We start from the raw sequence: 23,811 nt of genomic DNA, 5'->3' as shown, positions 1-23,811 counted from the left end.
TGTTGAAATAGTTTACAAAGTTTACTAAAATTAGTTGCAGTACTTTACATGATTAATAAAATTGAACTAGAAATAGTTTACAATGTTTACTAAATTTAGTTGCAGTACTTTACATAGTTTAATAAAATTGAACTAGAAATAGTTTACAAAGTTTACTAAAATGAGTTGCAGTAGTTTACATAGTTTAATAAAATTGAACTAGAAATAGTTTACAATGTTTATTAAAATTTCACCTGTTGAAAAAGTTTACAAAGTTTACTAAAATTATGATAGTTGCAGTAGTTTTCGTAGTTTACGTAGTTTAATAAAATTGAACTTGAAATAGTATACAGTTTACTAAATTTCTCTTTTTTTAAGTTTACAAAGTTTCCTAGAAATTATGATAGTTGCAGTAGTTTACGTAGTTTAATAAAATTGCACTTGTTGAAATAGTTTACAAAGTTTATAAAAATTTTACTTCTTGAAATAGTTTACGTTTACTTAAATTTCACTTGTTGAAAAAGTTTATTAAAATGTCACTCTTTAAAATAATTTATACAGTTTCCTAAGATTGTGATAGGTGCAAAAGTTGACATAGTTTTAAAAAATTGCACACTGTGAAATAATTTACAAATTTACTGAAACTGCACTTGTTGAAATAGTTTACAAAGTTAAATAAAATTTCACTTTTTGAATTAGTTCACAAAGTTTCGTAAAGCTGAACTGAAGTTTATTAAAATAGCACTCATTTACAAACTTTACAATATTGCACTCAATAAATAGTTTTCAAAAATAGCAAAGTTTCTAAAATTCAGAAATTGTGTGATATGGTAAAGTGCCAATCATTTATTTAAGACAGAAGCTATCATGTGATGCATTGTCCTGCATTTGCTACATCATCTCTGCAGCACTATAGGGAGACACATTAGCAGGATTAAGACTCGTTTTGTCATATCATCCCTTTGCAGACCCTATCAGCAATGTTTTTCTGTCCCAGACTCTTGGCCGGAGCACATTGGTAGGATGCAGCGTTGTTTGGAACACGATCCGTTACGAGAGCGGAGGGAAATTAAAATAACTAAATCAAAATAAATAGATGTCCAAATGAGGTCAGCTTCTCTACATGGGTTTATGAGACTAATGCTGAGACTAATGCTGAGACTAATGCGGCGGGGCTTCGCTCAGGAGAGACACGCCAAAATTAAATTTGCGGTGTCCTTGGTTTTCTAATATATTAAAAGCATGGATGTGATTGGATTGCTCATTGAAGAAAAATGCATGTGTCTTTAAGGTCGATCATTCTTGCTATAGACCATTTCTTCCTGTATTAATGTTGGATTCTCAGTACAGTATATGCATTCGGTTGACAGCTTGAAGTAGCATCTTAAGTCTGGCGCATGCAAATGCTATTACTCTTGGTCATTCATGCATACATATCAGGTCTTCTATCTAACATACTTCAATGTTTAATATGCCGTTCAGATCTTACAAACTAAAACATTAACATCATGTATTGATTAAACTGATTGATCTAAAAGCTGATTTCAGTAATGTTATGTAGTTTATAATAAATGGGTGGTTGCTAAGAAACGCATGACTTTTACTATTGCTCATAAATGGATTGTGGCTGTTTTGCTGCATAACTTGTTTGTCCTACGGACAAGAATGATACCTTAAATGGACTTTTTTGACCTGCGCCTGCAAGCAACCACTTTGAACACCTTAGCAGGTGCATAGCAACATCTGTTTATTAAGTATATGCAAAGTCAAACTTTGCAATATTGATAAAATGTGGATTTATGACCAGCAAATGTATGCATATGCAACACAACCTTCTTCCTGTCTGAAGAAGCAAAAAATGTGGTTGATAGTTGTGTGATCTCCTTCGACTTTGCATCTGTTTAAATGACATCATATATACTTTTAAAGCATGAAGCGAACACAAACTAAAGTTTATTTTTCTGTATAATTTTACTGATTTATGTTTTTGCTTCTTTTGGCCCGTCTTAGCCCCCACAATAAACATGCAGCCGTATCTTCAAATCAACACCGAAATAGAAAGCAGATAGGAATTTTCCAACTGCCAGTCCGACTTGGTACACGCACAGCGTCTGCTTTATTCCCCTCGAGCCCCAAACACGAAACACAAAAGCTTCTGAGACGGTTTAATATGTTTCAGATCAGTCGCTGCGTCTTTGCGCAGCGCTGAAGACGATGTCAAACAAAGCTTGGCTGCTCGCCCCTGGCCAGACTCAGCAACCCAAACTGCTTGTGATATTTTTCAGGAGGTGTTTAATGCCGCATTTGGGAAAAAAAAGAAAATAGTTGGCATTCTTTCAAACAGGCCCGCCAGAGAAAACGGCAGCTGACTGACGACAAGTCCTAAAACATTACAGTCAGCTCTGTAGTTATACTGGATGTGGTTGATAGTCTTAAACCAAAAAATAGTTAAACGAGACATTAAACTATTAAACTACATCGAGGGAAGTGGGTGAACTTGTTTGACTTGGGCTAGTAAGCAAAAACCTTGTAACCATGCAAACACCCTTGTTGTGTCTTGACAGACATTTCTTTTATTTTTCAGATATGACATCTGCACCTATAAGAACAAACCCTGTGGTACACTTGGTAAGTATCTAAGACTTTTACCCTAAGACTAAATGTTAATGCTGGGTAAGAAACTAGTTTTGGTTAGTTGTGAGGTTTGGAGAAAGACTAGCACCTTCTCTCGTTCGGTGCTTTGACTCGCATTAAACCCAGACAGGCCTGGCTTACTCTACAGACACTTCTGTCTCTTGTTTTACTTCCAAACATTCCCACTTCTGTCTGCTATGGGATAGAGGTGTTTACCCCTCCCTTGGGAAAGCTGCAAAAACAGGGAAGAAAAGAAGACTATACAATAAATAACAAAGTATACGTGTGGAAGGTGATTATCGATTTCAAACTTCGTATTTTGTTCTTCCCAAGTGAACGAAAAGTCATACGTCAATATAACGGTTGGTAAATAATGACAGAATTTTAATTTCACTTATGAAAATCAAAGTAACTGAGAAAAATCGTGAGCATTTCCCCCCAAAATGGACTACAGGGAGTGTCAAAGCCTCGTCTTATCTGAGTCAGCCCCCTCCAGGCGTGAACCGTATATCTTAGAAGTAATATTGTGACTCCAGGGGTGGTTTGACAGATTGACCGCATTCGTCACATTCCCAGGGTCCCTTTAATTGCCCTGGCATCTGCTCTGCTTCCTTGCTGCCCCCCTCCTCTTTCTCCACCTCCATCTCCACCTCAACACCCCCCAGTCACCCAGAGGGTTCATCGTGGTCTCGGGTCAGCGTGTTGCCCTCCGGGGGTCACCGGATAATCGCGAAGTGCGGATAATACCAACGCGACCCTCGACTTGGGAAAACAAGCTGCACCAATCAGCTTTCGTCAGCCCATCGGCTCTCTTCCACGCCGGATCGCTTTACTTTTTTAGTTTTTTTTCCCCCCAGTTGGTGTCGTATTAGTTTTTGATTTGCGTGTCTGCTCATGTTCGGGGCCTCTGGATTTGGAGGATGAAGAAGCCAGAAGGTCTTTGTTGGAGTGGTGTCCATATTTTTAATAATATTTTGCCTATCAGTAGGTCCCTTTTTAAAGCTTAATTGCTGATAAATAGACTTTAAATGATTATAAGGAGGCCCTATTTTCACCATTTGCAAAAATAATCCAAAGTTTGATCCAAGCTTATTCAGTTTGAGCGTGCAGAACCGGCTTTAGATCTTGGATGGTTGGCGGAGGATTTAGCTTAAGGGTTTTGTGTTGTGGCCTCACCACACAACAACAGATGTAATCTGGTGAGAATTGCTTCGCTCTCCCAGGCTGGACAGAGGGGGAAACAAAGAAACTGGAGACACCTGGATTTTGGAAAAGCTTTTGCCCCACTTCATAGCTTCAGGAACCCTCCTCCCTTAACAGAAGCAGCTGGCTGGATTTACCTTCGGTCTGAACACTCAATCTTCGCTCTGTTTCTGTCTTTATATCATCTTTGTCATTCTTTCTTTCCAAAGACATGCTGGGGTTATATTTCACCAAATGAAACTGAGAAAAATTCTGTTTTTACAAACAAAATATTGTTCTCATACACAATGATTACTTTATTTTCATTTCAAACTAGCATTTTAGTATAACAAATGCTACCATGTCATGTAAAGTACATACAATTGTACTTTAGTATGTATTTCACAAATTTAATAATGGTTGTTGTTAATGAAAATGATTACTGATAAAAAAAATTCACAGATAGTGATAGACGATTATTTAGACTGATATCTGCTGATACCGATAGCTTGGTGGTTGTATAATCTAAATTCTAAAGATAAAATTGTCTAAATGTTATTTATTCATATAATAAACATTAAAGGTCCTGTTCTTTTTGTGTTTTTGAAGCTTTGATTGTGTTTACAGTGCGCAATATAACATGTCTTCATGTGATTCGATAGCAGTTTAGCTTGCCGTTAGCTTAGCTGGTGACTGACGTATTCCTGTGGGCGGAGTTTAGTCAAAAAACTGTTTTACTGACATCATTAAAGCAGGAAGTAGAGGGCTGTAGTCCAAACCGGCTCTTCACTGTAGGCTTTGGAAGGCGAATTCTGTTAAAGAAAATAATATATCGCCTGCCAGTGAACTTTGAGCGTTATCATTTTAAAGGTATTATTTATGCTCTAACAGCAACATTACACACTAACAAGGGTTGAAAAAATGCGATCAGGAAGAATGTGACCTTTTAATATTGCACATTAAACTAGTGATGTTTCTTTACAGACACAGAGCTCAAATTAATAGCATTTTCCTGTTCTCTTTTGATTCACATGATATATCGGCAATGACGCTGATCGCTGTTTTTAAACTATTGTCGTGTGTTATTGGCCGATATATTGGGGCATCTCTAATAATGTTATTATTTACTTTTAGACTGTCAGAAAAAGTAACAAAAAAATGTCCCAAGCAAGCTGTCACTAACCTTCCTAATATGTCCCATTTAAGTACAGATATGTATATACTCTAAGAAAATGCATATTGGGTCAAAAAGGGACAAGTCCTGCAGCTGGGTTACAGTTAACCCAAAAATTGTTTATAAATTGTTTATATTTGACAATTGGTTAAATAACCCAATATTTTGGGTTAAAACAACCCAGCATTTTTTGGTTGAAACAACCCAGTATGGGTTAAATTACAACCCAGCGGGCTGGGCTTGTCCCTTTTTGACCCAATGCCGTGTTGAAAATAACCCAGCATTTTTTTAAAGTGTACATTTGGTAACAATATGTGCCTCTGAGTTACTCTCTAGGTACAAAGGTGTACTTTTTAAAATGGTACCAAGACTCAAGTGACAGCTGGGGACCATTTTTTGGACAGTGTGGCATTATGGCAATGACAATACGATTTAGCAAGATAAGGCCAAGTAATTATCAAGAAATTCGTCAAGAAAGCTTAAAGGTGCAGTGTGTAATTTTTAGAAGGATCTCTTGACAGAAATGCAAAATAATATAAAAACTACATTATCAGGGGTGTATAAAGACCTTTCATAATGAACCATTATGTGTTAATTACCTTAGAACAAGACCTTTTTATCTACATACACTGAGGGTCCCCTTACATGGACGTCGCCATTTTGTGCCGCCATTTTCCTACGGAAGCCCTTACTGGACAAACTTTTTTACTAAGTTGTCTCCGACGATGACATGTTTGTCGGGTGGTGGCTACAGTAGCTTCTCTATGTATTTCAAAAGCGAGGGGTGAGCAGTGGACTAAGCCGTTGGTTGCAATTTGCAACCTCACAACTAGATGCCTCTGAAATTTACACACTGCACCTTTAACTCAGCTTAAAACAGGCATGATTTTTTTTTCTTTGGATTTTGCGGTGAACAATGACACACATGTTCTTGATAGTTTTTGTGAGATTCATTGTAGCCACACTGAGGGCAGTTTTAACATTAATGAAATACTGTACAAAAATATGCATTGTGTTTACAACAACTGACAGAGGTATCGCACACCAGACGTGCACATTCTTGCATGCGTGATCTCAAGTTTAAAGTCTGCTCCTGATGCACAAATATTCCGTTTTTCGTTTTATTGAACAATAGGTGACTTTTAAACAGTAAATAAATACTGTTATTTTTTGTACGGTAGTAACCTATAACGTTTTTTTTTTCTGTATTAATGCACAGTTTTTTTCCATTCCTCTTAAACAGATCATTGCATCTTGCAGCTTAGGCAGAAGTCAGTATGTAGATTAAGAATGACTTTGGACAAATATGATGTAATGTTATGTTAAACTAGATGAATGAGGCTCTGGTGAGGCAAGCATCCAAAGTTGCAGCTAAGCGCCACCGTCACACTGCGCATGTTGCCGCTAGTGTGCATACACTATAAAAAGACACTCTTAGTTAATTTCATCATGCCCTTTAATATTTCATTATATGCAATTGAGCTTGAATAATAAAAAACAACTATATTTAGGAGCACAAAGTGAAAGGATTTCTTGAACCCCGAGCTCTGGCTTGCATTAGTAGGTGGTCCCCCGTTACCAGAGGTAGAATTAATAAATCTAACCTGCTTGTCTAGACATTTTCCAGTTACAACATCAGTTGTTTTTTATTTTATAGTCTAGCCGGCAACGGTGATGTCCCTCAGGTGATTTAAATCTTTTTTTCGTCTTTGAGTTCGGCGCGTTTTGCGAAGAAATTTATTTTATGAAAATGAATTGAAATGAAAATCATGACTTAATACAGTATAACACTTCTACACATCGACCTGACCTCACATGTGTGTGTTTGTGTGTGGCCAGGTTTGGCGTCCGTAGCAGGAATGTGTGAGCCGGAGAGGAGTTGCAGTATTAATGAAGATATAGGCCTCGGTTCTGCCTTCACTATTGCTCATGAGATCGGACACAAGTAAGTACACAATATTCGTCTTATTCTGTCTTCACATCTGTATGATCATATCACTGCATCTTTTGGTTGGAGTGCCCACTAGAGGCACTGGAGGTGCTTGTTTTTTCTCTCTACGTTTTGATGCGAGGTCATTTAAGGTTACAAAGACTGTTACAAAGCAGATTGAAACGCATTGTAAACATAGTGGCAACTTACAAAAGGGACAGTAATGAATGATCAAAATACATTTGATATTAATAAGCACGGTATACAGTCACTTATATAAACTGTAGCTTAAGTGGTTTATATAGGGAAATCATTGTTAAAGTCTTGTGTGAACACAGCAGTTATTTGTTAAAAAAGTACAGCATGAATATAATTTAAATACTTTTGATTCACTTTTTTATGGAGGGCACTTTATAAAAAGTCTGGGTGGGGAATAGTACAGACATAGAGAAATGTCCCTTATATGCAGTCTTACACAAATGCAATCTGAGACATACTACAAAAAGTTTTCCTAATTAAAGAATTCCCATATATCAATCTGGCCGATATATCATTAACCACCCACATTATACATACGACTATAGAGATGACACGTTGTACAAATGATCTTAAGGTCTACATAGCCATTCGGGTATATATTTAGCGAAATTTCCTTTATTACATCTCGTGTCGTCTTCTGGTTGTAAAATTGCCGGTACGTCTTGTGGGGAAGCAGACAATAAAGCACTGCAGGTTTCTCCTGTACTGATTTATATTGAGAGCAAATGTCATAAATGTGCTTCTTATGCAAACACAGAGGGATCGTGTGATACAATGGGGGGTGTTTTATACATTAGAGGCTGAAATTTGCGTTCATACCCCGGCAAAGTAAGCTTTTTAAAGCGTTATGTGCGAGACAGATATGCAAGGGAACAGAAATTACACGGCTCGAGTGATGTTTTTGTGGAGTTGCCGTCGAGGAATGTGGCTAAATGCTTCAGCGGTCTTGTAGAGCAATGACCCGTGAGCAGATAAAAGCAATTTTTGAGGAAGGCCAGGTTCATTAGGAGATGACTCTCTGATTGAGGCTGTTCAAACGTGTAATTATCCATTGACAGGTCAGGATCAGGGTGGTGATTTGAACTTTCTCATTTCTCAAGAGCTCCAGACAGCTTCTGGCCTTTGACCTGCTGTCCCCTTCACACAGCTGTTACCAAACCTGAAAGAAGAGACATCTTCTGCCCCTGATGATGTTTCTTCAGCTCAGGGCACATTCATGTCGCAGGGGTGGAACAGATTGTAGATTTTTTGTTAAATGAAATAAAAACAACATGAAATAAATCCATCTTAAAGGGACACTGCACTTTTTTAATTTTTTAGCTTCTCCAGAGTGAAACATTAGATTTTTACCCCATTCAGCTGATCTCCGGGTCTGGCGGTACCACTTTTAGCATAGCTTAGCATAATCCATTGAATCTGATTAAACCATTAGCATCGCGCTCAAAAATGACCAAAGAGTTTTGATATTTTTCCTATTTAAAACTCGACTCTTCTGTAGTTACATCGTGTACTAAGACCGACGGAAAATTAAAGTTGCGATTTTCTAGACCATATGGCTAGGAACTACTACCTATTTTCAAAAAAGTGGAGTGTCCCTTTAAACTTCATAGTGTGCAATTCGCAGGCTATTTTTGATCGCAAGAGGTGATTACGGCCATATTCGAATTACTGTCGCTGTACGACGAAGGACCACCGTTTAGGAGCTACCATCATAGAAATCGTCACAAATGTTTCACGATGACCCTCTTTCGTCTAGCACAGACAAAAATCGTTTGGTGTGTGAAAAGACCTGCTTAAGTGAAAAGATGCTAAAATGATTACAAGTGTTAACAACAGGACTGTCCAAGAGGCCAGTCACACCAAAAGCGTTTATGGCAGTTGCAGGCGCCTTTTTTGAATGATATTCTATGGGCAGGGCGCGTTTTTTTGCCGCCTGCCACGCACGCGTTTTTGAAGGAGTGCTGAGAGTGGAGACGCGCCCGACGTCATTCGAGTCTTTCCATTGTCCAATCGAATGAGGGGAGAGGCGGGCCTTACGTTGTGGGGAGGGAAGTTTACAGTTGCTTTGAAGAACCGGACACCACTCGCTCACTCTCTCCTGTGTGTTTGTGCACCTCTCACCCTCAAACAAGATCAGAGCAAGCACCCTCTTTTTAAAGTTTCTGCTAATATGACAGTTAACAGCAAAAGAGCGCTCACGCTTCAATATTTGATTGACAAGACAGCTGACTCGGTGGTTGCTTAGCAATATGAAAAGCCACATCGCACTGCTCTTTTTTTTTTTTAAAGGCAGTGCGTCGCGCCTTGCGTTTGCAAGCGTTTAAAGCGCTTTTGGTGTGACTGCCCCCTAACATTATTAGTGTGCAAAAATCCTGTGAAAAGAGAAATTCACAGTGTCAAAATTGAACTATAGTTGAGGAAACACCTTAATTCTGAAATCTCCTGGTTTCTTCTCTCTCTCTTATGTGTGTTGGGTTGGAACGTCTTTTTATACCAACCTTGTGATTAAAGCTTTTAATCTGCTGTTTGTCTGACAGTTTTGGGATGAACCACGATGGGATCGGGAATTCTTGCGGAACCAAAGGTCACGAAACAGCCAAGCTTATGGCAGCCCACATCACAGCCAACACCAACCCTTTCTCCTGGTCAGCCTGCAGTAAGGACTATATCACCAGCTTTCTGGAGTAAGTGAAAAGAGCATTTGAAGAATCACAATTGTATCTGCCTTTTTTAAGGTTTCACAAACCAAAAAAAATCATGCACTTCAGTAAGGGATTTGACGCGAAGGAAAAACATTTAATTGTTCTATAAATTTAATTCATAATTTCTGTGTTGGCAAAGTCAAACAAAGCAACAGTAGCAAAATAGTATTCTTGTGCAGCAAACTAACAACTGACATCTGGTAAATACTGTATGGTAATACTGGACCTGTCTGAATCCACTTTTGCTAATTTAACGACGGGAAAAATGGTTTGTGGGCCAAGCGCACAGTCTAAAAGGGTTGTTCCTATTCTCGTAATGAGTAATGGGTTTGTTTTGGGCGTGCCATGCAATAAACCAATAAGAGCTGCAGATCTCATCCCCTTTAAAAACCAGATGCACTGGCGCCATGCCGATTCCCTATTTAAAGGGCGGAATTTGTAAACTGAAAAACTAAACGGATGAAGAAGACTACCAGTTAAAGATTGATGATAAAAAAATTGCATTGTTTTTTTATTTGTATTGCAGACCTGCAAACTTGTCGCTTTTCGGCGACAATCGCCGTTTTCTTGGTCAATTGGGTCATTCACGTGAATCGCGGAGAACCGGAGAGTTTTTTTTTTTGAGGTGGTGGGGGTGGGGGGTCGGCAGGCTGCCCTTTATCTGAATGCCATGCGGGCTAGAATTGCCAAACATTATTGGATAATTCTTATAATTGACACTTCTCTGGGCCAATCGAAATCTTGGCATTTGCTTTTCTCTGGGCCAATCGGAATCTTGGCACTTCCTTCAGAATCTTGAAGACAGCGCGCGAGCGCGGTCCTTTGGATGAGAGACACACCTGGCCACCACCACGCGAGTCTGATGGACACTTTTAACGTGAAGGAACCATCTTATTCAAGGTAAGTCAACTTTTTTGGACCAAAAACAACAACTATTTGTTTGCTTGATTTAAATTAGCGTTAGCTACCGCTTATATTGTATTTTTAGGAACGATTCTACGCCGAGTAATGCACAAACGTAGACCTTGCATAAAGTTTGCTTCGAGCAAAATGACTAATGTTAACTAACTTAGCAGGACGATTGTTAGCTAGGCTTATCGTTACCCGGGTGCTCTGCCCTGAGTCCGAGATATACGGCTACTACTCGAATTCTGAGCTAACGTTACCCTGAATAACTTCATTACGGTGGCTGGCGTGCGCGCTTGCGCAGGCCAGGCAGTCATTCGTGATGTGGGTAAATGTTTACAATAGCTGATGCGAGATTAATGTTAAAGGAAAACCCACCGTTTTTCAATATTTTACTATGTTCTTACCTCAACTTAAACTAATTAAAACATACCTATCTTTTTTAAATGCATGCAATTAATCTTTGTACATCGCGTTGTGAATGTGATTTAGCCTAGCCCCGTTCATTCCTGGTGGCTGTATACCTGGTAAACAGTCATTTTTAACAACAGGGCTGTTTAGACAAAACAATCTGGCGAGCGTGTTGTCCTAGGCTAATACACCAACAGCAAATTTCTGTATAATAAAGGGCTACATTTTGCATCAAAGTCTGTCAATGAAATCTTTACATTGTGTTGTAAGTTGAATTTACATTATGAACACTAGCACTTTGAGATTGTTTATTCAATGTAAGAAGCCCTACATATAAAATGCATTATTATTATAATTATTGAACAGAAATGTATGTTGATATTCACTGCATATCAGCCATACAGTATGGAGACACGTTGTTTTATCATATTAGTCCTATGTATGATAGTTTGCAAGGTTATATTTTAATGATTTTAATTTACTTTCAGGCAATGGTTCTGGGCACTTTGGTGGAGCACTCACTGCCATTCACAATGGCCCGTCATCGTCATCCTTGCACAGATGCCGGCTGAGGACAAAGTGGCTCTGTCGCACGAACATCGGCAAAATATATATATATATATATTTATTTCTGTCTGTCTCTTGTTATTTTTTATTTCAGTGTCATGCTTCACAACACTTCCAGGCGTTTCCGTGAGTTGTAAATAAAAACATTTGTAAAATATTAAATGTGTCATTCTCCTTAAGCTTCAAGGATGTTTTAACATTGATTTTTGATTAAAGTATGGTGATTTTTGTTAAGTCACGTCAAGAATCATATTCAAATCACAAAAAATAGAGCTGGGGTAACCGCCCCAAAAGTACACCCCCCCCCCTCGCTTGACACTGTCACCTTTTTTTCTCTGAGGAGTTTGCAGGTCTGGTATTGAAGTTGTTATTTATTGTATTAAAAGTTTTAAAAGTCGTTTTCTTTCAATCATGGAAATAAAATTAGCAAGCTTTTAATTGCTGTAAATGGAAGGATAGCCTACACGATCAGTGTAATCTCAAAAAGGAGAAAAAGAATTTACAAATGTGCAGAGAGCCGTCACAGCACCCGGACAGCGCCATGAGTTTTTTTAAAAAGCATTACGTAAAAAAGGTTCTAATTTCACCTTATCCAGATGTACTTCATCATATACAATAAATCCATGGGGTAGCATAAAAAAAACATTTCAAAATAGTTGCAATATTTGTATTTATTTAAAGCAAAACATATAAATACTTACCAGGCTACAGCTGAAGCAGCTTTCTTTTCTAACGTTTCATAATCTTTCCTTATTAATGTCCAAGAGAATCAATAATAATCTTTTACATTTTAATACTTTATTTTTTATATTTGCTGTGCATCCATGTGTGTGATAAGCAAACCCGCGTTGTCATCCCGTTTATAGGCGCATATTACTAACTTTAAAAAAACAAAAACAATATTGCACCTTGACTTTAGATCAGGTTTTAGTTGGTCAATGGCGTTGTCTATTTTAGTTGCCTTAAAATAGCAACGCGCAAACGACGCGGCTGAGCACACCCTATTTCCAGACCAGAACGACCATGGGCGCAAAATTGGGCGCAAATGCTTTGCTATTTAAACAATGTGGCGCTAAACATGAAAATGATCATTGCGTCGCGCATTGCGCCAGGTGTATGATAGGGCCCTAGATATTATTAATATTCCAATATTTCAGAACACCTGTTACATTAAATCTGTCACGGTTTGTTTTTTTAGCTTTTTGGCATTTTATTACGCTACCGAACTATTTACTATTTACATTCATGCATCTAAAAGTTCAAATTCATAAAATGTGCCAGATTTTACTAGAGCATACCAGTCCGTTCAGTGCTATGTACCGGGCAGCCATTGGCTAGTCTGTGTAGTGTTAGCCTAACATAAGGCGAAAGGAGAGAATAGTGGTTGCCATGGCTGTCAAAAAGTTTTCCTGGTGAATGACCTCATGGAGGAAGATTAACATCACGGCTATCAATGGCATCAGAAGCCGTATCATCGCGTGCCAACTTCCCACACAAAAACAAAGGAACACTACTCTGTTGATTCGGGATGAACTCCCTGTTGTATAATCACGCTGTGTCATCTGTGACCATTTCGGATTGAAGCTGAATACTAACCTTCCTTTTTTGGATTTGCCTTGAGGAGAGCAATTCATCAATACTGGACCTTTTACAATCTCAGGTTGATGTAATCTTTGGCAGTAAAACTGCTCTGCTATGATAATGCTAGCCTGTTACCACAACATCCCCCATCTAGATCTGGATCTTTCCACGTCACTGACCAAGTTTGGCAGCCGAGTCAGATTTATTTTGGTTTGCTTGCTCGTGCATGCTAAGAAAATAGTTTGGCCTACTGTTTGTGGCAGTTATTGTTATTGATAGACCAATTTATCTGATAGGCCGAATTTTATTGGCTAATAAATTACCATTTTATGATCATAGGAATTTGGACTAAACTTCGTCAGTGGATCACAACACATGTTTAAAAATATTTATATGTTGCGTTTTAGTAAATATTGTGTATGATAAAATTAAACACAATTTTTGCTTATCATATTGTATTATCATATGTTTTGGCATTATAACAACCAACCTGCTTTCTTGTTATCGACATTATACAACACAACATTAAGCTAGACATTTGAAATAGCACATCAACTTTCCAATGGATGAATTGGCAACTTCTTTTCAATTTTTCAACTGTTTGTTTTGCATTTTCGTAAATAATTACTCGCAAAGTTTCCCTTTTTGCTGGGATATCTGCTCGCCATAATGAGTTTACCCAAGGAAGTTTTGTTGACGCGTCAAATAAACATGTCCGTTTTAAATGTGACCATTTCTTCATTTCTCTAAACGCATAAACACTAAGGTCTTTGTTTTTTTGTAATAAAATACAAGGGGACATATTCAAACTGGTCTTGCTCCCCGGTGAGGGAATTATTTCACCAAACAACTTGATAATTGAATGTATGAATCTAAATACAACATTGGTTACCCCGCAGGAAAGAGCTTGTGTGTTTCTTTCCTTTCAAATTTGTTTGGTTTAGTTTTTAATTAGATTTAACTTCTAATATAGTCAAGCTATAATCACGAAACCCTTCTTTCAGTTAATACTTCCTCTAGCTCAACAAAAAACAGACACATATGATGAGTTTATTTTCTTGAAATTTGTTTAGATGGGTTTTTATACGTCATCAGTCAATGCTGAAATACAACTGACCGCCATTTTACAAATGACGTTAAATAATCCTCTGTATGTAAGTAAGTAATAGAGAATATGTGTTCAGTACACATATTCACTATTAACTACTTATACCACGGGGCTGTTAAATGCTTTATTCTGATTGGTTGATAAAAGTTCCACAGATATGCATTATTTTTCGATAAACGCAAATCTAACCTGTAAAATGTCTTAAAATATCCACCTGAGCAATGTCTTAGCAATTTCTGTGGTAACCGTGGTATAAGCTGAATAATGGACTCCTTACAAATTTTACCTTAATAAACTTCTAATTTACTGCACTGTGGGTGTGCATTATTTTCAAATAAGGACCAGAGTTAATTATTATTTTATACTACGGTTACCACAGACAGCTCTGGGGGTTATTTTAATGCTGCGTTTACACCAATCGCGTATACCGTGCCTAGTTTTCCGCTTGAACAGTTTGAATGCATTCGCACGTGTAGAGCGAAGTAGACGCACGGAAAAAGCAAGCATTTGACGCACGTCAATCCGCTTCTTGTGGGAGGGGCAAGTACTATGCGGTTGTCTGTTTGCAAGATGACTGATGTTGATTGTGCATTTATCAAGAGGGTTACCAGTTTGTATTTGGTAACCTTACTATAGGGGGAAAATAAACGGCGCGGGTCGATAAACGGCGCGGGTCGATAAATGTGTATTACAACTAACCAGGTTGCCTGATGTCCTCACTGACACTCTTCCAAGCGAGTTCCTTTTTATTCCTGTCTCCTCTAAAGAAATAAGAACGTGTGTTGTATAGCTCAGGTTGACTGCTTACGGACAATATCAAGCGTTCCTCCATGTTGAATGAGTGACTTCAGGCGGGGCTGCCGCCACAGCAGCAAGCAGGCTCCTGATTGGTTAACGCAGCACGAAAATCCGCCAAAGTTCAAAATTTTCAACTCTGGGTCAGCCGCAAATTTGCGTCAAATGCAAAATGCACAAAAAGCACCATTCGCGTGTATCGCACGTACCACGGCAGGTGCTCGATTTTGCGCCATTCGCGCGAACTAGACAACCAAATAAGGCGGAATAGCACCTTCCACGTGCGCCAAACGCTTCATCCGTGCCGCGAGACCTCCAGACTCGCTTCAACGTGTCTTCACATTGACTTAACATTGAAATCACTCGCGCTTCACGCCTTTACCACGGCTGGTGTAAACGCAGCATTACGGATTGCTGGAAATACTCGTCATTGGCAGAGAAGCGTTTTTTCTTGATTGATGAGTTAACCCATCAGTGGCAGGGAAAGAGTTAAGAGAAGCCAAGAAATCAATTGGTCTTATTCTAAAGTTGAACTAAGTTAAATTATTAAGTTAATTTAACTTATTACCTAGTAGAGATAGTTTTCACTCAAAAAATGAAATTCTGTCATCATTTACTCACCCCTAGGTTGTCCCAAATATGTAGGAGAGAAGCAGGAAGCATGAGCACCATTGACTTCCATAGTAGTAAAAAATGCTATGGAAGTTAATGGCGCTTTTAAATAGCTTGGTTAAAACATTGCTCAATATGTCTTCCTTTGTGTTCAGCAGAACAAAGAAATTTATACAGGTTTGTAACAACACGAGGGTGAGTAAATGATGACAGCATTTTCATTTTTGGGTGCACTATCCCTTTAAAAGCCAGCTGGAGGGGATTCTTTATTTCATATAAACCTATAAAATTATTCTATGACTTCAGAATATTTGAAATACTCATGAAAGCTTTAGTACCAATTTTTTGTCTCCAATTTCATGAATAAGCACTCTGTACATCCAAACCTTCTCTTTTTGTGTCCTACTGACAATAATATGATTTGAAATTGGCGAGCAAACAATGACAGAATTTTTATTTTGGGCTTCACTAGTCCTTTGATAAACTACATATGAAAACAAACATATCTTATTTGTATCTTTCAATTCATGCCTTGCCATTTTTCCATCTTCGGACCAATAAATGGGTGAGTCAAGCATTAGTGTGAGCGTTAGTGTGTCTTGGCTGATGCTATGTAAACTCGCTCCCTTTACAGACACCATTGCTTTTAGCAGCACACGGTTGGGTGGTTGTTAACGTGCGTTAGGTTGCGTGGTCCGTCGCGGGAAGCATGCAAGTGCAGTGCCAGACGTTGCTCGTCTCAGAATAGAACCACCCGCTCGATAGCACTATGAAATCTTAGCGTTTATATTCCCTCAGAGGGAAGCATAATCCTTGGCACGCCGCTGGAAAGCAAGCGGGACAATAATTAGCTGTATGGATGTATCTCTTAGCCATTTACGCTCACCAGAAGGGGGATATGTTTCGGTAAGAGCAACACAAAGAATAAGAACTTCCCAGAATAAACACAGTCAAACAGAACATGTACTGTCTGGTGTCGTCTTTGGCTTCATTCTTTTACTTTGTAAAGAAACAGTGCCGTTTTTTTTTGGAGGGTTTCTCTGGAGTCTTCATATTTCTGTTTGACTAAACAGACTAAACACTACTCTTGACTGGACGTGTGACCTCCAGTAGCTTTTTTTGCTACTTTACTCCCTTTCGTCATTTTATTGGCTCTTCAAAGGATTCCATAGGAGCACCGCAGTACCATATAAGTCCAAATCTCTGTGTTTTACCGTAACTGTTTGTCATTCAGGCTTCCTCCCCTCATCTGACTTTCAGTATTTTTTCATTTTTCCATTAAAGGAATAGTTAGTCCAGAAATGACAGTTCTGTCATTGTCTACTCACCCTCATATCGCTCCTGACTTTATCTCCTGACTTTCTTAAGTCAAACACTAAAGGTGTAAATATTCTGGATGCTTGTCCCAGACTAACTTAAATGTTAGTGATGTCTTGATCGAAAACAACTTGCTCTGACATATCTTAAACGGGACATTTCACAAGACTTTTTAAAGATGTCAAATAAATCTTTGGTGTCTCCAGAGTGCGAATGTGAAGTTCGAGCTCAACCTATCATATAGATAATTTATTATATCATTTTAAAATTGCCATTTTGTAGGTGTGAGCAAAAATGTGCCATTTTGGGTGTCTCCTGTTAAATGCAAATGAGCTGATCTCTGCATTAAATGGCTGTTCCGTAGTTGGATAGTGCAGATTAAGGGGCGGTATTACTTCTGACATCACAGGGGAGTCAGATTTCAATGACCTATTTTTTCACATGCTTGCAGAGAATGGTTTACCAAAACTAAGTTACTGGGTTGATCTTTTTCATATTTTATAGGTTGATAGAAGCACTGGGGACCCAATTATATTACTTAAACATGGAAAAAGTCAGATTTTCATGATATGTTCCCTTTAAAATATATCAGTGCAAGTGTTGTGTCTCAAGATACACACCAGTAATGTTTATTTATTAATTATGCTTTTAAGAATGACTTAAATATTCCAATTTAAAGGGGCCATGGCATGGAAATCTGACTTTTTTCATGTTTAAGTGCTATGATTGGGTCCCCAGTGCTTCTATCAACCTAGAAAATGTGAAAAAGATCAACCCAGTAACTTAGTTTTGGTAAACCATTCTCTATAAGCACATGAAAAAAATAGGTCGTTGGAATTTGGCTCTCCTTATGATGTCATAAGGAGCTCTTATTATAATAATACCACCCCTTAATCTGCAATATACAACCACATCACTACCATTTAGTGCAGAGAAAAGCACAATTGAGTTTTAATTGCAACAAACCACCATCATTGTGATTAGTGTTTGAATTTCATCAGCTCATTTGCATTTTAAAGGACACACCCAAAACTGCACATTTTTGCACACACCTACACAGGGGCAATTTTAAAATGCTATAATAAATTATTGATATGGTATTTTGAGCTAAAACTTCACATATGTGCTCTTGGGACACCAAAGATTTATTTGACATCTTAAAAAAGTCTTGTGCAATGGCCCCTTTAAGATAATCCCCATAGTGAAAGTAAATTGCATAAAAACCATACACTATATTATAAGTAAGACGAACAGCTTTGTGTGAGTAACAGACGAAACGTTAAAGGGGTCATATGGTGCAATTTCATGTTTTCCTTTGTCTTTGGAGTTTTAAAAGCTGTTTTGCATATAGACTATGTTCAGACTGCAAACATTAAACGCTCAATTCGGATTCTTTGCTCAGATCCAATTTTTTTGACTGTTCAAATTATGTAGCTAAAATCAGACACGTGTGTGAACTAATAATGGTCCTGAACTGTATCGCGTGCGCAAAAAACCAATACGTCACGCACAGCGTAGGAGCGCGCGATACGAGCCGATGTAGTCTGCTCATCCGGACAACGCTGCACAAAAGTCAAACACACTTATTTGTCGTGTATAAGGGGAGGTGCAACAGAAGCTTAATATTTAATGTCTTAAATGTTTTTAAGTGGTTTTGCAAACATGCCGTTGGTGCGTATTTCCACAATTGTGACGCATATGAATCTATGATGACGTAAAAGTTGCATGAATCTGGCCTGTATTTGATTTAGAATCGCATTTTGATTCCATATGATTTGTATTGTTCACACTACTGTAGATACGTTTACATGCAACCAAATAATCTATTTGTAATCGAATTTGGGGCGATTCACATTTCGCGTCTTTTGCGCACTCAAGTTCATTATTTGAAATGTAGGCGCGCGGTATGCACGCTCATAATGGAAGTGACGCGGTCATGCTCGTCTTTTCCAGGCACATCAGCTAGCATCGAGTTAAAAACATTTCAACTTTTCAGAATGCCGCAAGCACAGGTGTGACAAGAACCAACTGACGATCGCGTTTTGGCCCCGCCCCTTAATGGCTCAATCGTATTGAAAAGCCTTCATGTAAACACCTTAATCAATACAATTAAGGACAATCAGATGCAAATTTGAATGGTATTGAGGGGGGTGGTAGGAGAAAAGTATGTAACCGCATGAATCGTCATTCAAAGAGACAGGCATGGGTCACATATGAGCAAAAAAGCTATCGAATGACTTCTTACTTTTCTGTGTATGTAATGATTTTGTCATAACAACACTTTTTCTCTCTTGAGTCTTTTTAACATGTGGACACATAGGAAAGCACGGTATATTGAAGCCAATCCCATTGAAGGTTTGTTTTTTGACAGCTCAGGTCGGGGAACGTGTCTGGACAATGAACCTCCAAAACGAGACTTCCTGTACCCCACTGTGGCTCCAGGGCAGGTGTACGATGCAGATGAACAGTGTCGTTTTCAGTATGGCGCCTCCTCTCGGCAGTGCAAGTATGGGGTAAGAAAGCTGCTACTGTATATACCGTACTCTCCTGCATCAATGACATGCGGTGGCTAAATCTACAAGAATTTGGCCTTATTGGGTTCACCAATTGCAATTCTTTACAAATCTGAATGTTTTTTTCTGACACAAAATATTTTTTTTTAAAGAGCACCAATTATCTGATTCATTATTGTACATTTCCTGTGGTGTTTAAGTGTGTATTAGTACATGTTAACGATATGCAAAAGGTACAAACCCCAAAGTAAACGATGATGCGAGTTATCGTCTCCAACGTAAATCTCTTTTCTTGGACTACAGCAAACACATAGATTGTAGGCAACAGTTTACTTCCTGGGATTGGTGATGTAGACAACACCGACATTATCATAATTCCTCCACAGCCTGTACGTTAACTCCTGTTAGCAACCGAATCTTTCAAACATGGTAAGGGGCGTCACATTTCCGAGGTATTCAAAGGTATTCGGACACAACAAAATCTGTGCGTTTCAGAAGATAGTGAAACCTTGAGCTACAAAAATGTACGGTATGTGGAAAATAAAGGTTTTTTTTAAACCACGTGAACAGATTGTATTATACCAAATACACAAAATAACGTTGTTTTCTAGCAATGAAATAGGTGCTCTTTAAAAATAAAAATGGAAATTATTAATATGGCAAATTTCTTTAAAACAATTATGTTTATCTTGCAGATAGTACTGTTGCTTGTTGTTCTGTCTGTTATACTGCTTCATTGTTCTTACGCCAGTATTATTTTTGTTGTTAAAACACTCGCCCTGATTGTAAAGAACTTTTGGGATCTTTGAGAAATGGTAATAACAATCAGACTTTCTCTGAGGATTCAGGGAACATCGGCCAAGTTGACATTCCCTCAGTACACCACGTCAAAAGATTCTAAAATTAACCATCATTGTTTCATCAGCACCTGAGATGAGCTTTGTCAAGAAGCGTTTGAAGTTCCTCCACATATCTTTCAGACTGAGGCCATACTTGAGGTTTCTTCGTTCAACCGCCGAATCCCCAGACTTTTGGAAATGATAATGATTTTCCCCAAAGAATAACAACTTAAGCAAATAAACTGACAATGGAAAGCAGAAAGAACCAGGCGGCGTGCGAATGAAGCCAGGAAAATTAATGAACAATAAGAGACGGTGTTCCACTTAGTACAAATATGTGGCTTTGCTTTCTGCACCAGAACAGAATTAAATTACCCGAGATTACAGGCTTCTTTTGTTTCATTGAGAGATATATCCGACGGTGGATGAACGTGGGCCAAAACAAGAACCCTGTAATTTCTCTCATAAGCTCATAACTGTGGTATAGATCAGCATGGAAGACGGTCGTGTAAAGAAAAGTTTCGCATTCCCTTGGCTCGAATTTAATACAGCGTGTAGTGTTAGTGGATTCTGACAATCTTCTTTTTCCGCCAGGCATCTGTTTAAGACGTGCCGCTGGAGAATTATAACCGCACCAGTGCACCAGGGGTTCGAAATTGGTTTTGGAAAAAACTTTACCCAGAAATAAACACAGACCTAGGGGGTGGAGGAAAATTAGAAATCTAAAAATAAATATAGCTGCAAGCAGCAATTGCCGGGTTTCGAGCATTAAAGCACGTCAAAAACGTCAGACGTCGATTACCAGGCTGAGGAGTTGCACCCGAATACAGACACAATGAATGATAGACCACCTCGCTCCAGAAAAACGAAAGAGATGGTCAAAAACGGATCATACAGACTATTTATGCTTACACACATGTGCACCTATAAGACAAACATGTAATGTCCTTAATGTGAAGTTATAAGGATAATTTGTTAACGAGAATAAGTTATTCAGATTTATACGGAAACATACAATTCAGAAATGGCTGTGTTTAGTTTAACTAAAAGGCCATTGAGTCGTGGTATGGTAATCAATGGTTCAAACAGACTGCGGACGTGCATATACGACACAAACAGCAGCGCAGCAGACCGCAAAGACTTACAGTGGACAGCACATCAAAGATTTCAGACGTCGTCGACCAGGCTGATCCAGCATCCACAAAAACGAAAGAGATGGTCAGAAACAGTTCATACAGACTATGTATGCTTAAACACACGTGCACCTATAGGACAAACATGTCACGTGCTTAATGTGAAGTCATTCGCCTGGGTTCAAGCGATTTGGGATCTTATGACCTTTAAGGGCATGCCTGAGTAGATTTGCTGCATTGTACAAAATAAATGATGAAAAGTAAGCTACCAGACACACTTGTTCATAGTTGTCGTCATAGCCGAACCCCATGTCTCTAAGATGTTCTGATACTGAGATACAGCTCTTGCTAAATGGTTGCTAGGGTATTCTCATTGGTTGCTAGGGAGTGAACTGCAATCCACCAATGATTATACTCAAAGCCATGAAAGGCACAATCTATGATGACTCATGATTTTAGATGTAAGGTTGCAGTATTTTTAAGTGAAAATAACAAATAACCACTAGGTGGCGCTATGTCAAACTCGTGCATGTAACCTCGGGTCATGACTGTGTTACATGTAGCTAGTATCATGGCTATTCACTTTAGTTTAGTGAAGAAACAATTGTATGACCATTAGTCTTACTCAATGTCAAAGGTTTTGTTCAATTATGAGGCCAACTAGTGGTGTAGGCAAACAATTTTCTTTGTATTGCCTCAGACTCTGCTCAGACATCAGCATATCAAATCTGGTAGAAAAATGTCATTTCATAGCGGAGTTATAACCATTTATGTGTAGAAAACACAAAAAATGAATGTAATTTTTCGTTTTTTGCAATTTTCGGCCATTTCTGATGGAAATTTTAACATAACGCCAATAGAGTTTTTTGTTCAGAAAGTAAAGTTAATTTCTTCCTATGGTGTTTTCGAGTCGATCGGAATAACCCTCGCGGAGTTATTCACGCATGTTTTGTAAGCACAGTTTTTGCAGTGCAGAACTAACCGTAAGGCAAAACCTGGTATGTTTGGTACCGTAGGACTTGGAAACAATTCAGGATGATAAAAAAAACAACTCCCATGAAAATCTCTTGACCACAGATAAAATTATAGGCGTGAAAGTTGTAACCATTGCATAATCACAGTATTTAGTGCCATTTTCCCCGTTATAGCGCCATCTAGTGTCCGATCGGCGAGCTTTTTATATCACGGCCTTAGACCGATGGCCTACAAATATGATTCAAGCCCCGTGATGATATCTCAAACGACTCTTGAGTTATGGCTGTTTTAATGTTTTAAGCTCCGCCCAGTTTGGTTTTTGGCCACTCCTTGCGTGATTGAATGTAAATTTCAAATTTTTTTTGATAATTATTTATAGTCACACTCCACAGAATCAATCAGCCTTGGTTAGGTTCAGATCGGGCGAAAAACCAAGGACTAGTTCGCAAAAGTATGTTTGAACGTTATCGCCAATAACTCACAAACCGTTTGATTGACAGCAACGCTTCCAGAGGCAAAGTTTTTCGTCATGAGCCGATCTATCATATGATGTCATGTTTGTTTGTGTACGTCAAACGTCACGTGATACAGGCACCGAAATACGGTATTACGCCCCCTAGTGGCCAAATGACACCAAAATTCTTACAGGCCTTCAGGAGCAGTACACAAAGAAGCACAGTGCGTTTCGTTCCGATCGACCTTTGTTAACCCTGTCAAATCAGTCCTCAACCTTCATTGGCCGACGACGGCCATGTTTTTGAAGATACGCCAATGTCCTTCTAGACCCTCATGGTACATTGCACAAAGACATACAATACAAAATATTAAGTGTATCGGGCTAACGGTTGTGTAGTAATAGCCATTCCCGATCTCAAGCCTGTTACAGCGCCACCTAGTGGCCAAAATCCGCATCTTTTTTACTGTGATCCCGGAGTGAGCTGGTACATATGTGTACCAAACCTCGTTAAGATATCTCAAACCGTTCACGAGTTATAGCCATTTCAGTGACGATAGGCTACTTCCTGTATGGAGTTTTGGCGCCCCCTAGTGACCCTGAAGCGGAATTTCAAATTCTGTTCGATAATTATTTACCTACTCACTCCACAGATTTCTCCTGCGTTGGAACGATTCCGATCGGGCGAAAAACCTAGGACTAGTTCGTTTTGGCTTGAAATGCATATTATGCAAATTAGCGGAAAATTTTGCATACCGGAAATGAAATCGGAGATATACATTTTTTAAGTTTGGAGCCAGGGATTACAATGATACCAAACACTTGAGTGTCAGATATCCGGTTTAGGAGTTATGAAGCCCAACGCGTCGGGCATTGCTGTAGCGCCACCTATGGGCCGATTTGGCTGATTCACTGTATCTGAGTAGCCTGCTAATATACAACCAGATGACCAAGTGGCAA

General features: G+C 38.7%; 1 protein-coding gene across 2 annotated transcripts in view; it reads left to right on the top strand.

Annotated features, from left to right (window-relative positions):
- adamts6 (ADAM metallopeptidase with thrombospondin type 1 motif, 6) overlaps positions 1-23,811 on the top strand; it is a 106,216-nt gene that overhangs the window by 15,131 nt on the left and 67,274 nt on the right. For both annotated transcript variants that reach the window (XM_055208973.2, XM_055208972.2), the window contains 4 exons: positions 2,564-2,607; positions 6,809-6,914; positions 9,476-9,622; positions 19,309-19,450. In XM_055208973.2, the coding sequence (XP_055064948.2) occupies positions 2,564-2,607; positions 6,809-6,914; positions 9,476-9,622; positions 19,309-19,450 (439 nt within the window). The remainder of the gene's footprint in view (positions 1-2,563; positions 2,608-6,808; positions 6,915-9,475; positions 9,623-19,308; positions 19,451-23,811) is intronic.

This window comes from Misgurnus anguillicaudatus, chromosome 12 (genome assembly GCF_027580225.2).
Source record: "Misgurnus anguillicaudatus chromosome 12, ASM2758022v2, whole genome shotgun sequence".
Lineage (NCBI taxonomy): Eukaryota > Metazoa > Chordata > Actinopteri > Cypriniformes > Cobitidae > Misgurnus > Misgurnus anguillicaudatus.
The sequence above is the reverse complement of the archived record's forward strand: the minus strand, read 5'-3'. Positions and strand labels throughout refer to the sequence as shown.